This window comes from Arachis hypogaea, chromosome 14 (genome assembly GCF_003086295.3).
Source record: "Arachis hypogaea cultivar Tifrunner chromosome 14, arahy.Tifrunner.gnm2.J5K5, whole genome shotgun sequence".
NCBI lineage: Eukaryota > Viridiplantae > Streptophyta > Magnoliopsida > Fabales > Fabaceae > Arachis > Arachis hypogaea.
In genome coordinates this window covers 5,074,662-5,088,828 of record NC_092049.1, presented here as the reverse complement: position 1 = coordinate 5,088,828, position 14,167 = coordinate 5,074,662, and the positions used below count along the sequence as shown (strand labels likewise).

The 14,167-nt window shown below is 34.9% G+C and overlaps 3 protein-coding genes and 1 long non-coding RNA gene across 7 annotated transcripts; 2 read left to right on the top strand and 2 right to left on the bottom strand.

Annotated features, from left to right (window-relative positions):
• The first annotated feature begins 1,836 nt into the window (after window positions 1-1,836).
• Window positions 1,837-3,579, top strand: LOC140178410 (uncharacterized). Its single transcript, XR_011871611.1, has 4 exons — window positions 1,837-2,274; window positions 2,642-2,739; window positions 2,821-2,974; window positions 3,117-3,579. It is a non-coding gene; the product is annotated as an uncharacterized lncRNA (long non-coding RNA).
• An 862-nt stretch (window positions 3,580-4,441) lies between these two features.
• LOC112741129 (BI1-like protein) lies at window positions 4,442-6,203 on the top strand. Its single transcript, XM_025789981.3, has 4 exons — window positions 4,442-4,853; window positions 5,077-5,190; window positions 5,305-5,462; window positions 5,777-6,203. Exons 1-4 carry the CDS (start codon window positions 4,568-4,570, stop codon window positions 5,981-5,983), a joined length of 765 nt encoding a protein of 254 aa, XP_025645766.1. The 5' UTR covers window positions 4,442-4,567; the 3' UTR covers window positions 5,984-6,203.
• Window positions 6,204-6,467: 264 nt separating this feature from the next.
• LOC112741128 (aspartyl protease family protein At5g10770) lies at window positions 6,468-8,434 on the bottom strand. Its single transcript, XM_025789980.3, has 3 exons — window positions 8,131-8,434; window positions 7,560-7,973; window positions 6,468-7,448 (listed from the first exon to the last, which is right to left on the bottom strand). Exons 1-3 carry the CDS (start codon window positions 8,312-8,314, stop codon window positions 6,643-6,645), a joined length of 1,404 nt encoding a protein of 467 aa, XP_025645765.1. The 5' UTR covers window positions 8,315-8,434; the 3' UTR covers window positions 6,468-6,642.
• A 1,298-nt stretch (window positions 8,435-9,732) lies between these two features.
• LOC112741127 (PHD finger-like domain-containing protein 5A) lies at window positions 9,733-13,980 on the bottom strand. Of its 4 annotated transcripts, none has more exons than XM_025789976.3 (3): window positions 13,548-13,980; window positions 11,326-11,374; window positions 9,733-10,348 (listed from the first exon to the last, which is right to left on the bottom strand). In XM_025789976.3, the coding sequence occupies exon 3, from the start codon at window positions 10,290-10,292 to the stop codon at window positions 9,960-9,962; it is 333 nt and encodes a 110-aa protein (XP_025645761.1). In that variant the 5' UTR covers window positions 10,293-10,348; window positions 11,326-11,374; window positions 13,548-13,980; the 3' UTR covers window positions 9,733-9,959. The 4 variants fall into 4 exon arrangements, with proteins under 4 accessions (XP_025645761.1, XP_025645762.1, XP_025645763.1 ...); XM_025789977.3 differs by having other exon boundaries at window positions 9,733-10,336; XM_025789978.3 differs by having other exon boundaries at window positions 9,733-10,314.
• Between the last annotated feature and the right edge of the window lie 187 nt (window positions 13,981-14,167).

Here is a 14,167-nt window from a genome sequence, read left to right as displayed (position 1 = left end):
GGTTGACGTGTCAGTTCAATGACACTTGACATGTCACATGTCAGGTCAATGACATGTGGCATCAGATCAGTGGCACGTGGCACTTGACATGTAAAAAAGATTTATAATCAAAATAGTCCTTAGGGTTGCCCATCTCTGCACGATGAAACGCAACGTTTTTGTTAAAATTTAAAAACCGGATGGTCATGATTCGGTTCGACCGACAGATTTTCGGCCGGTTTAACGGTCCAATGTCGGTTTTAAAATCTGTCGGTTTTGTCTTCTGTTCGAACTGTATTTATCAATAGTTCGCGGTTCGACCGGTTCAAACCGGTTTTCAGAACATTTGTTATATGAAATGAGGAATGATAGGGGCCAATAATTTTGGTGTTTTGTAACCATCAATTGGCCATCAATAGTATTTTTAATGGTGTGAGATTATATTTAATGGTGAAAACTGAAAAATCACTCACTTTTGTTTTGATGGTTAAGTGCTGGCCATAAAACACAAAAGTTGCTGAACCTAGAATTTTCCATATGAAATTGGACTTTTAATTTCAGAATCAAATTAAGTATTAAATTCTGTAAGTATTTCTATGTAAAAATAATTTAGTTATTAGAGTAAATAGCCAAAATCGTCCCTGAAAGATACCCCGATCTCTATTTTGGTCCTCGAAAGATAAAGTTAATCGAAATCGTCCCCGAAAGATATACGATTCGTTACGTTAGTCCTTCCGTCAGTTGGATGATGACGTGGGGGTTAATGCCACGTGTCACAAGATGATTGGTTGACGTGTCAGCTCAGTGACACCTGGCATGCCACGTGGCACTTGACATGTAAAAAAGTTATTTATAATCAAAATAGCCCTTGAAAGTTCAGATGTAAGTCATTTTCATCCCTAAAATTTTAAAAATTAATCAAATTAGTTTTTATATAATTTTTTATTTTTTCTTGATAATATTAAATTTAAAATATTTTTTATACTACTAATTTTAATAGAAATGTAATTGACAATCAAAAAATTAGTAATTATATCTTCTTAAAAAATTTTTCAATAAAATTATATCTCTCCTTTAATTATTGTCAAAATCTCTCTTATTCTTTTTTATTATAAAATATTTTTCATACATTATTACATTTTGCTGTAATATATATATACTCAAAATTGAAATGTATGTATTTGTTAACCTAAATTAGTTATAACTCAAATGGCATAGACTCCCCATACTCAATTAAGAGGTCGCGGGTTCGAGTCACATATCTTTCCAAATTTTTGCCAATGAGTTATAGATCAAATGGCATAGAGTCCCCATACTCAATTAAGATAGACTCCACATACTCAATTAAGAGGTCGTCGCGGGTTCGAGTCACATATCTTTCCAAATTTTTTGGCCAATGAGTTATAACTCAAATGGCATAGACTCCCCATACTCAATTAAGAGGTCACGGGTTCGAGTCAAAAAAAACAAAGTTATATGCTCAAAATCAAAATTTATGTATGTTAACCTAAACAAAGTTAATAAAAATTTATACATCATTTTTTTTTCATTACGGTATTACTTTCATTTAGGTTAACATACATAAATTTTGATTTTGAGAATATATATTCCAGCAAAATGTAATAATGTAAGAAAAATGTTTTAGAATAGAAAAGAATAAGAGAGATTTTGACAAGAATTAAAGGAGAGATAATTTTATTAAAAAAAATTTTTAAAAAAAAAGATACAATTACTAATTTTTTGATTGTCAATTACATTTTTATTAAAATTAGTAGTATAAAAATAATTTAAATTTAATATTATAAAAAAAATAAAAAAATTATATAACGACTAATTTGATTAATTTTTAAAATTTCTGAAAATGACTTACGTCTGAACTTTAAAATTTTCCTCACCCATCTTCCCTCTAATCTCCACTCTCCAGCAACGCGAAGCAGCAGTCTAGAGTCCAGACTCCAGCCCCAATTCGTCTCCACCTCATTGAAGCCCCCGGTGCAAGTCGGTCCAGCCACCGCCGCCATCCCAACTTCGAGCTTCTAAGGCACCGGCGCAACGTCCTTCCAGCCACCGCCGTTTGAGCTTCGAAAATCGAAGCCACCGTCGCCGGTCTCGCCTCCTGCCTCCGTTGCCGGTCTCGCCTCCTGCCTCCGTCGCGCAACCACTTCCCGCCGGCGCCAACTCTGTTCCACATCACCGTGTCGGCCACTGTCTTCCCAGCCACTGTCCCCAGCCACTTCCACACCACCGCCAGCTCTGCCCTGTTCCAGCCTTCCAAGATCCAGCTTCTAGCCCTAGGTATTAATTTTTTTTGTAATAATAATTGTTGAATAATTATTTTTTGTTACTCTGTTGCTGCTTTTTTTTTTTTCTAATTTCTGAATGTGAAATTATGAATGGAAATCAAATAATTGATTTTGTGTTGTTGAAATTATTGCTAAAAATGAATTTGTTACTCTGTTGCTGCTTTTTTTTATTTCTAAATATGAAATTGTGAATGGAAATCAAATAATTGATTTTGTGTTGTTGAAATTATTGCTAAAAATGGATTTGTTATTCTGTTGCTGCCTTTTTTATTTTTTGAATGTGAAATTGTGAATAGAAATCAAATAATTGATGTTGTGTTGTTGAAATTATTGCTAAAAACGGATTTATTTCTTTGTAGCTATCATTGAGCCATTCACAGTTTCACAAATCACTTTGACCAAGCTCTCTACTAAAGGCCAAGAAGTTCTTTCTCAAGCAGGCAACATTGTTGAACAGGTTAATAATACACTAAAGTATTAATCTGGGTTGGTGTTGTGATTGTTGTTGATGTTGTTGAGGCTTTTGTTTGTTTTGCAGACTGTTGTTTAATTCAGAGTGGTGTTGGCATTTGTTGGGGAGAATAGAGCACTGCAAGCTAAGGTTACTCATCTACATTGAGGATTGCTCAGCAGCAGCTCCGGAAAGAGCACGATTATGTCCTTCATAGAGAGATTCTATGACCCTACATGAGGTAAAGTTGCATTCTTGTTTAGTATGTAGTTTACTTGCTTGTTAAAAAAATCTGGAACTGAAGTTATGCATATTAATTAAAGGCCACATGATATGGTATGGTATATTATGTGACACTAATTAATTGAAGAAATTGTGTGTAGGACAAATTTTTCTAGATAGGCATGATGTTAAGAGTTTGAAGCTAAAATGGTTGAGGCAGAAAATAGGAATAGTGAGCCAAAAACCGGCTTTGTTTGCGGCAACAATTAGAGAAAACATACTCTTAGAAAGATCTGATGCTGACCAAGTTGAGATTGAAAAAGCTGCAAGAGTAGCCAATGCTCATTCTCTCATTATCAAACTTCCAAAGGGTTATGAAACACAGGCTAGCCAATATAAAGTTTCAATTTCTATTTCGATTCATTGGAATCAGAATTGTTTAATTTTTTATATCATTGAAAATCTAGATGATGACTTGTAATTCTATGTTTAATTTTAGTTTTATTAGTATATTTTCATAAGATCATATGGCTTTGTCACCAAAAAAAAAAATATATATGGCTTTGGTTGATGATCTTTTATGTAGTATTTTAAATTTAAAAGATATTTTAAGATGTTTATTTATAATTTATTTATTATTTTATTCTAAAACGGTTTTTTCGGTTGAATTACGGTTGGACCGATTGAACCAATAAACCAGTGAATCAGTGACTAAAACGGTTCGATAACCGGTTCGGTTCTCAGAACCTTGCATATAACACTTTAAATTTTAATATATGCTAACGAGTTATAGTTTAAATCTCTTTTCATACTCATTTAGAGGTTGCGGATTCGAGTCTTATTCCTATCTTTGGTAAAAAAAAAAAAATAGATCTCGAAATTCACAATGACAATTTACATTAATCTTTGAACTCATTTTTATTAAGGTGTTAATTTGATATATTAACTTGTTATAATTTAAATTCTTCCTAAATTTATTATTGTAGCTTTTAAATCTGAGTGAGAAGTTCAAATTTTAGCAAGTTAACATGTAAAATCAATACATTATTTACAAAAATCGATTTAAGGTTTAAAATGAGTTATTATTATAAATTTTGTTTGCTAAATTAAATCAATTGTAATTTTAAGGATCAATTTAAATTCCACCTGAAAATTTTTAGGGCCAAACTCAATATTAATTCTACTTATCGGCCCATCAAAATTCTCAGACAGTGAGTGAAATTATAATGTAAAAAAAATAAAATAAAATAATAATTTAAAAAAAAATTGAGTGAGTGAATTTGTCTGTTATGAATTTTATTGATTAATTTTTTATTGATTTTAATTTGTTAGTAATTTTGGAGATTTTTTATTTTTATAAATAAATAAATTATAATAATTACCAAAATAAATAATTTAAAAAATATAAAAAATCCTAATTTTGGTGGTAACAATGTAATAATCTATAATGACAAATTTATTATATGAAATTATTTGTGCAGTAATTATTCTAAGGGGATTGTGACCATTGATGGAGTCAAAGGTAAAATGCATATATATATATTGAGATGAAAGCCTTAGCTTGAATATTTATTTGTAGAGAAAAGAAAGATAGAAAAGGAGGTGGAAGAAGATGTTTCAAACGGGGCAGGGGTACGCCAATTTGGCGACGAGCGAGCCCATTAGCAAGAAGCCGCATCAATACGACGTCGAATCGGGCGAGACGCTGTTCCCCGGACTCAGCCCCGGCGAGAACCAGCTCCGATGGGGATTCATACGGAAAGTCTACGGGATCCTCTCCTTCCAGATCGTTCTCACAACCCTCGTCTCCCTCCTCACCGTCTTATATTCCCCGCTCAACGATCTTCTCAGAGGGAATTCCCTTCTCCTCCTCATCGTCGTTTTTCTTCCCTTCATATGTACGTCAATCAATTCTCATGTTTGGATCTCGGGGACCTTTGGTTAAAAAGTATATTTTTCAAAACAATTCATAATTTTTTGATTATGCAGGCATTTTGGGGGGTTTTGTATGTAATTCTGAATTGAATTGTAACCTTGTTGAGTAGTATAGTCTTGTGTATGGTTCTCTTAGTATATACATGCCAAACTTGATGCAAACGAATTTGAATGTGTTGTTTGCAGTTTTGATCCCATTACTCAGGTATCAGCAGAAGCATCCCCACAACTACATCTTATTGGGGCTTTTCACCGTCTCGATTAGCTTGACCGTTGGCATTTCCTGTGCCAACACAGAAGGTTCAGTGCCATTCTTCCTCTGCTCTTAGATGTAGAATTCGGAGAACCATTCTGCAGGTTGTTGCTGTTATGGTTTATCTGATTTTTGTCATGTCTTAATGGAAATTATTGCAGGAAAAATTGTGCTTGAGGCTTTGATTTTGACCTCTGCTGTGGTTTCCTCACTCACTGGCTATACCTTCTGGGCTTCCAAGAAGGGCAAGGATTTTAGCTTCCTTGGCCCATTTTTATTCACTAGTCTCTTTACCCTGTTTCTCGTTGGCATGATGCAGGTTAGAATAGAATCCATCCCCTTTTTCATTGAGTTATAGTAATTAATCCTTCTGTTCCACATTGATGATCATTTTGATTTTTTAGTTACATTCATAAACCAATGCATTTGTACACAATTGTATCTAGATGGATTGTTTTGTCAATTTACCAAAAAAGTCAAAACAACCATCATTATGGAATGGCCGGATGGATGGAGTACTCAGTAGTCTTTTTTTATGTGGTTTTATAAATCTCCAATTAGTTAGTTTAGCATTCTAGTATTGGGTTCTTGTTGACTTGCATGTTACTTAAGACTCCTTGTCCTTTGGCGCAGATGTTCTTCCCATTTGGACCAGCAGCTCATGCTATTTATGGTGGAATTGGTGCTATGATTTTCTCTGGTTACATTATATACGACACTGACAACCTGATCAAACGCTTCACTTATGATGAGTACATTGGGGCTTCAGTCACTCTCTATCTCGACATTCTGAACTTGTTCCTTGCCATCTTAAATATGCTGAGGGAGGCAAACAATTAGCCACTCATCCTGCGTGAACTAAGTTTTTGTCAATTAAAATCTCTGAAATAACTTTTTTACCTCTTTACAATATACCCTAGGAAGTATTCTGATTATAACACTATGCTCCTCTACTCTAGTATTCTCTTACAGTTGAGTGTCTTGGGTGACATGAAAAATTTGTTGGTTCACAATTGTATCTTATGATGTATTATATTATATAAAAGAATATTGTGCAAAATGTTGTTCATTCCTTTTAGTTATTTATTCTGAGGTGAGTTGCCCTTTGAATTTATATGATACATGGTGTCATAGATTATCAAACAAGCAACCTGCTTTATGTGGAGATCAGCATTATAAAGCTAGAAGAGATTCAGAACATTGAATATTTTGTTGACGAGTACAAAGTGGATCTTACGTTTAAAACGTTCGACCTTTTGATTTTGCTAGGTGGTATCCAAGTATAGTGTTACTTGTGAAATCTCAATGAAATTTGTCAGTATCATTGTTTTCTGATCTAATAAGGACTCTTATTACGATCTGAATCTTATTCTGATATCAAGGAAGGTAAAAGATGTTTTATATGCAGTACATTCTATGATCTGACTGCTAGAAAACCTCTGATCCCAGACTTAGACAATTTTTTAAGCCAAACTTTGTGGCTACCTTTTGCAATATTACTATTTGCAACCACCATGGCCAAACCCAAGTTTTCCTCCTGCAACATCATACACTACCTCTAGTGTTTTCTGCTGGTAGTTTCCAAGAAGTACAAAATCTTCGCCTCCGGGAGTTTCTGGAGTTGCTGCAAATGGGAAACAAACAACAGTGGAGTTGTAAGGTATAACTACTCCACTGGGTGGTATATTCAAAACAAGTCCATCTTCAAACAAGAAGCTCATTTTTGGAAGTTTAAGCTTCTTGTGACCGTCAATGTTGTAACATGTATCGGCAACAGAAATTGCTCCCACAAATCTATAACCGGTCATGGCTTTTCGATATGCTTCTCGCAACTTAATGTAATCCTTGGAAGGTAACCTTGTAATGACAGTACCAGAATCAATGAATGCAGTATCCTTCTTAACAGTTATGGGAATAGTGGTGCTACCAACTTTTATCCCAGTGAGTTCAATGGCATTATCTCTTCCTAGCTTTGTGAACTTTAAGGATTTCGAAACTTGTTTAGTCTTACCAAATCTGAGAAAACCAACACGGTTTGGTTTTGAGGGGAGACAATATGAAAACACTTTGTTATATGTATTGGAAGTTTGTTCTACAAAGGATAAGAATCCTTGGCCAAGCCCAATTATGCCATCAGTCTTGTCAAGGGTGGCATTAAAGGTGACTTCGTTGCACCCAAACATGATCCCCTTGAAGGTTTTGGAGCCAACAAATAATGTTTCTTTAGCCATGTATCCGAAGATCAAAGATCCGTCTAAGTAAGCTCCCAGATACGTGCATGATGAGGAAATGCATTGTGTGTACCCTGCAGAATTCATGAAATTCAGAAAGAGTAATGATGCAGATTCCTAAACATGATGCCGTCAATATTTTGGAATCTTGAAATGTAATAAATTCATTTTGATCACACAATTACCTAAAGTAGTATTGGTCAAACTGCATGTGTGTGAGGGACAAGTAATTTTGGTGTAGGTTGAAGATTTTGATGGATCAAAAAGTGGACGTTTTGGCTGGTAACAATCATGATTTGGCTTTCCCAGCTTGCAGGGTAGACATTGAATCCATAAGAGATCACTACCGGTGTCAATGTTGAATGTGAACATCCTTTTAGGTGTTCCTATCCCCACATTTATAGCATATGTACCATCTTGCCATTTGAGTTGAACCTGGTTCTTTCCATAGCTCTGCCTCGACACCATCAAGCTCGCTCTTTTTTGGTCTCTTTCAAGGATTTCAAGCATGGATGGAGCATTTGCTTTTCCATGGTTCTTTGGGGAGCAGGGTCCATAGTTGTGGACTAGTTCCAGAGACTCCTCTTCTTCCGATGACACTACATAGTTCAAACCAAATAAGAAATCTGATAGAGAGTAATAAACAATACATTACAATAATACAAATTCATGATAAAATATCATCAACTGAGAAGGAACATTCACTTCACTTCAATTTCGTTTGATGAAGTAAGAAACAAGAAGGAATGAACCAACCTTGTTTAGAAGAAGGGTTGCATGTAGAGGTTGGCAGCAAAGAGCTGACTTCAACAACATTGAAATGGTTGCTGATTTGTGTAGTTGTTGTATCATCACTTTGAAAGGCAACACTCTTGTGTACAGAATCAAGAACAAAATTTAAGGCAAGAATGCAAAGCAGAAAGAAATGGAAGTTGCCCATGTTTCTGGTGCTAGTAATGCAGTTCTTGAGTGCTATATATATATATATATATATATATATATAGTAATTAACCAATTATGTAATCACCAACTTCGATGTGCATTAGCTAGAAAATTATTCAGTTGTTACACATTATTCAAATGTGGACATATAGGAATTCAATTTATTCAAACCACTCCACTAGTTAAAGGATTGTATTGTTGTTTCCTTAAGGTGATTATTGTTATTCAACAGGTCACACGCTCACGTGTCAGGTAATGTGTCTACGTGGCTTTGTCTCCTTTGTTATGGGGACAAATCACCTCCTGAGCCCCTCAACATTAAACCTGCTGCCAACCGGTTTTACGGACTGGATTGAACAATTACAAAAATGGATGGGACCGATTTGTGTTTTTATAATTGTTAGGAGGCGCAATGTCTTTCGAGTAAATAGTTAGGGACCAGAAAAGGTTTTACTCTTGTTATTTGTCCCTCATTAGTAAAATTTAAGGTATTTTTTAATCTTCTTGAGATTTGAAAAGGTGGTAGTTTCACCAACCAGTAGCACTAAGATTCCAAAGGACAAACACAGAATCTGTTCACATGTGTTCTGAATTGAGAACCCTATCTGCATGTCTGTTTAGGAACTTATCTGATATGAGGGTAGATTTCCGGCCAATGATAATTCTAGCAGTTCATGTGTGCCGCTTCAGTTGCCTATCTCCTTTAGTCCTTCACCATAGCAGATTACAAGACAAGAAGTGAAGTTCCCCACACAATGATTCATGGAAGGGGTTAAAAGTTAAAAGAGATTGAAGGGTGCATTAAGTAATTTGACTGTAAAACTGATATTCTAGATTTTTATTATAATACAATGAGAACAAGCCTTTATCACTTTATACAATAGCAATTAGCAAGTCATAGATTAGAGGCAAAATCTGTTGCAAAGAGATAAGTTCTTGAACTAACATTTAGGTAAAGAAAGTAAGGGTGTGTTTTAACTTTTTGTTTTTATTTTCAGTGTTTTTTGTTTTTAGAATTTTACAAAGAAAAAAGAAAGAACAATAAAAACAATAAAATTTTGTTATCTGTTTTCACTTCATGGTTTCTCTTTTTTCATAAAATTCTGAAGAAAATAAAAACACAAACCAAATGCTTTCTAAGTAACTGATTTCACCTTCTAGAACCAGCATTCATTAGCAACATTAGTAACATTCATTCATCTATTTTGGTATATTGCATACAAGGTTATCCCTACCCTCTAGAATTAAGAAATAAAAACATGAGCATTATATGGTCATCAAACACTACAGCTCTTGTTGGACTTATGTGATTACAGATAAAGACATAATATTACAATATTGAAAAATGTAAAACATATTACTAATCATGGAATACTTTTCCAGAGTAATCTTCAGAGATGCTGACAAGTCACAAGATTGCACCTAACAGAGTTTAAATTCCCAACAATTGTATTGTGTGATCCGTGAGTGGTACACTAGTCATGCACTTACATTACAAACAATTTTGCAACATAATAGTCTGTGCTCAAGCTCTCAAATCCCATGGTTATGAATTTATGATATATGATTAAGCGTTAAGCCTGGAACATAAGTTTAGGAAAAAGATACAAATATTGGGAGGAAAAAAAAGAATTACACACCCATCATCGTTTCTTAAAGCCATACTTTTTGCGTTCATAGAATAGATCGGTTTTGGCACTCCCTAAATTAACAATTTTGGGGCAGCCATCCCTATCTTTCTCTTGCTGTGTGCATTCCTTGCAGTAGTAGGCATCAGATATCCCTACCCCTCCACATATTACGCAGCGACCTTGAAATGATCCATAGTTGCATTCATCACAAACCCGGACAAGTGTACAAGGACGCACATAAGAGTCGCATATGACACACTTGCCGTCGCATTTCTCACAAAGTCTTCCAATGGCAATTCCAGGCTGTTTCCGGCACATAATCAAATCAGGATGATGCTTGGCCATAATTTCAACAACCTGCTAAATGCTGAGTATATATATAATATAACCTGCAAGTAAATCTAAAGTTGAACATGTAAATGGTAAAGTATCTCAGTAAAACACTACAACTCTTACCAAACAAAACAAGGTAAATTACAAAATTTACAACAACATATTGAGTCACTTCAATTTTTATTGTTTAAGATGAGTGAATTTGTAACTAATAATACTAACATTAATAAAAAATTTACAAATCAATGAAACATAATCAAATCATCAGCTCAAATATTGTATATTTAATATTCTTCCCCACATTAGCTATAATTTGGTCTACATACAAGCAGATAATGGATTATTATGACAATAAAACAATGCATTAATTCAAATTTTAAGTTGTTTTCCCCTAAACAAAGTGGTTTTTGAATTTGAAATCATGGTGATCTAATCATTATCAAAATCTCAGGTAGTGTTAAGCAGATCACGAAAATGGTAAAAGCAAATATAGAACCCAAACTAGAATAACTAATTCACATGTTAGTATTCAAAGCACAAGGTTCCTTCTTCCCCTTTAACACAAAAAGTGCAGAAGAAAGCCAACAGCCACTCATAATAACACACAAACGGTTCCAAACCCAACCTTAGTTTCATGCAACATAAAAATAAAAATAACATTTCAGCAGTGGCAACAGTTTCAAAATAAGCCCCAATATAGTGAAATTGAAACTACCCTTAGGCCGCTAATAGTACTGAAGAACTAACCCTAAACCAGTAAAACAACGTTAACAGGTACACTACCAAAAACCCAACATTTTCACTCATACAAAGAACATGGTTCACTTGGATTCAACACTATCCATCTGTTAAACCTTAAAAAGAAAAAATTAATATACAAAAATAGGTAATGATGACAACCCACAAGCTGAATTGCTTAATCTAGCATAAATCTTAGATGAAGAAAGAGTAGCGTATGGGACACTTGAAAATTTTATGATCTCACCACATAAAAGTACAAGTGCAGAAAAGGGAAATCAAAAGGAAGAAGTGATGTTAAGCTAACCTGTGCTGCCAAGAGGAGCCTTTAGTCTTCAAGGAATGTTGCTGACTTGCTGAAGCCAAGGAGGAGAAAAACTAAATCAATAGGGCTAACACTCATTTTTTTTTTTTAAATTAGGAACAAGATTCGAACAGCAATTTTTAAGTTAATATAAAAAATACTATGTCGTTTGACAGCAAGGTTCTGAAAACCGGACCGGTCATCAAACCACTTTAGTCACTGATTCACTGGTTTATTGGTCTAACCGGTCCAACCGGTGGTTCAACCGAAAAAAACCGTTTTAGAATAAAATAATAAATAAATTATAAAGGACCAAAGATGAGGGTACTCCAAGAACTCCTATTAGATGCAACAGCATTCACCATTATCACATATTCTCACACACACATAGCCTTAACTCGGAGAACAACCACAACAAGTGACTTGGAAAGAAAATGTAAACACCGAAACAATCACAAGCATACAGAACATGTGAATATTACTATAGCAAACATGATAATAAAATATCTCTTCTAATGATCTTCGAAAATATCCCAAATCAAGAAAACTACATAATCTGATCCACTTGATTCAGAAAGTTACATATATTAGAAAAATTAATAATCAACTAAAAGAAAAAGAAAAAGAAAAGGAAGGCCTGGTTGATTCGATTCAATTGCCTGGGATGAAGAATCAAACAGGGCTGAGAAGCTGAGAGTTTAAATGTTAAACCTCAATATTCAAGTAACATGACTCCATTATTGTTATTATTACACCCTTCTAATGTCACAAATTCAATATATATTATAGTCCGTTGACACTTGTGTATTCACAACTTGGCCTCATCATTCTGATTCATACCTTAAGTAGAAGAAAAAGTCCCAATAAGCTTTCATTACAATTTTATCCAGAGAGTTGGGGCTTTGGTTCGGAGTTCATGCCAATGATAATGACGAGAGGGATGAATCCGTGAATCAGTAACATAGGCAGTGCAAATTTTAACAAAGTTCACCACAATGATTAACAACAACAAAAAGCACTGAAAGAACACTCAGTAATATAGGCATTGCAAATTTTAACAAAGCTCATCACAATGATTAACAACAACAAAAAGCACTGAAAGAACAGTGAATCAGTAACATGGGCAGTGCAAATTTAAAATTTAAAAGTTATCAATTTAAAATTTATCATCAAATACAATCGGTGAGCAAAGCCAATCAATCAAACACTGACTGAGCATTCTGTTCTGATTCTGTGACTGGGAAGCAACAAATTCAGCAACAAATGCAAGTTACAGCAACAAATTTAACAAATCCTAGTAAAGTCCCGAGTTCCAGCAAAAAGGCAAATTTATTGATTACCAATTCAGCAACATGCAGAAATACAGGGAGAAGGGAAATCTGGAAAAGAGAGAACACTAAACCAAAACATTAACCAATAATTACACTAAACCTGCAACCAGCAATTACAAAACAGCAACAAACATTAGTACATTATAAAACATTCCAAAACAGTGATGACACTAAACCTGCATAGTAAATAATCTCAAAGACAATGATCACCAATATCCAGCAAATAAACAATAAATACACAACAACAATTTAGCAAATAAACAAGAACAAGACCTAAATAGAAAATCCAACAAATTAAGTCGCAGCAACCAAACAATTTGACAAATTAAAACAACAGCAGCCAACAATTTAGCAAATCAACTTAAAAATTCAAGAACAGAAAATCACAACAAAACAAAAAAAAATAAAAGTAACAGAAGAACACAAGAACCATTAGCAAATTAACAAGTTCACAATAACAGTTAAAAAATTTACCAGAAGAACACTAATGCAAGTGGAATCATCATGCTAACATGTTTTCTGCAAAGATGCTATTTGTACAGCTAAAATTTCTTAATTACTATGATCCAATTATTCTAATTTCACATGCAATCAACTTACTAAGTTTCTAAAAGCTATAAATTATAAAACCAACCAGAAATATGGTTAAAGCATGTCATCAAACATGTTGAGTGCGGTAAAATTAAAACGAAATAAGAGAATTCAAAGCTTAATTTCAATGTGATAGAGAAGAGAAGATAACTATTGTAACTTTAATTTAGTCTATGAAAAAATCCAAACCACAACCAAATCAAATAATTACTTATTGTAATAGAAATCAGAAGTTGCAGAGTTTGAAGAAGAGTATTGGTGTTGTGTGAGTGTATTGTCTGGTGGCGGGTTTAGGGAACTCACGGCGGGGACAAAAGAGAGCAGTTCGACGGCTGAGTGGAGCGCGCGCGAACTCGAACGGTGAACAGCGAGTGAACGCGAACGGTGAACGCCGAGCGAACGCGAATGGCGAAGAACGCGAACGAAGACGCGAACGTGAACGGCAAACAAACGGCAACGGAAGCGCGGCTGAGCAGACAAAGACGACGGACGCCGAGCTCGAGGAAGCAACCGCGATCGGTGACAGCGAACAGGGGTTGAAGATTTGGAGCACGAGGGAAGCTAGATGACGGATGGCGAACTTTGAGTGCGACGGATGGCGAACTTTGAGTGCGACGGACGGCGGCAGTATGCCACTCCTTGTGGCGGTGGTGTAGGCTTACAGTGCTAGGGTTTTGTGGTTGGGTTTGGGTGAATTTTCTGACTGAAAGAAAGAAAGGGAGAAAGGGAGAAAGAAACGAATGAGCTTCCCTTTTTTGTAAGCCGGCCGGGTTCCGGTTCGGTCCGACCGGCCGGTTTTTGTTCGGTTCAACAATTTTTTATCGATTTTATGATTTTTGATTTTACATGTCTGATCGAACTATTAATATTGTCGGTTTGCGGTTAAATTGGTCCGACCGTCCGATCCGATTTTCAAAACATTG

Coding starts and splice junctions, on each gene's coding strand:
- LOC112741129 (XM_025789981.3), top strand. CDS start 4,568: ATGTTTCAAACGGGGCAGGGGTACGCCAATTTGGCGACGAGCGAGCCC. Junction 4,854..5,076: donor CGTTTTTCTTCCCTTCATAT/GTACGTCAATCA, acceptor TGTTGTTTGCAG/TTTTGATCCCATTACTCAGG. Junction 5,463..5,776: donor TTCTCGTTGGCATGATGCAG/GTTAGAATAGAA, acceptor CCTTTGGCGCAG/ATGTTCTTCCCATTTGGACC.
- LOC112741128 (XM_025789980.3), bottom strand. CDS start 8,314: ATGGGCAACTTCCATTTCTTTCTGCTTTGCATTCTTGCCTTAAATTTT. Junction 7,974..8,130: donor CAACCCTTCTTCTAAACAAG/GTTGGTTCATTC, acceptor TGAACTATGTAG/TGTCATCGGAAGAAGAGGAG. Junction 7,449..7,559: donor TTTGACCAATACTACTTTAG/GTAATTGTGTGA, acceptor TGAATTCTGCAG/GGTACACACAATGCATTTCC.
- LOC112741127 (XM_025789976.3), bottom strand. CDS start 10,292: ATGGCCAAGCATCATCCTGATTTGATTATGTGCCGGAAACAGCCTGGA.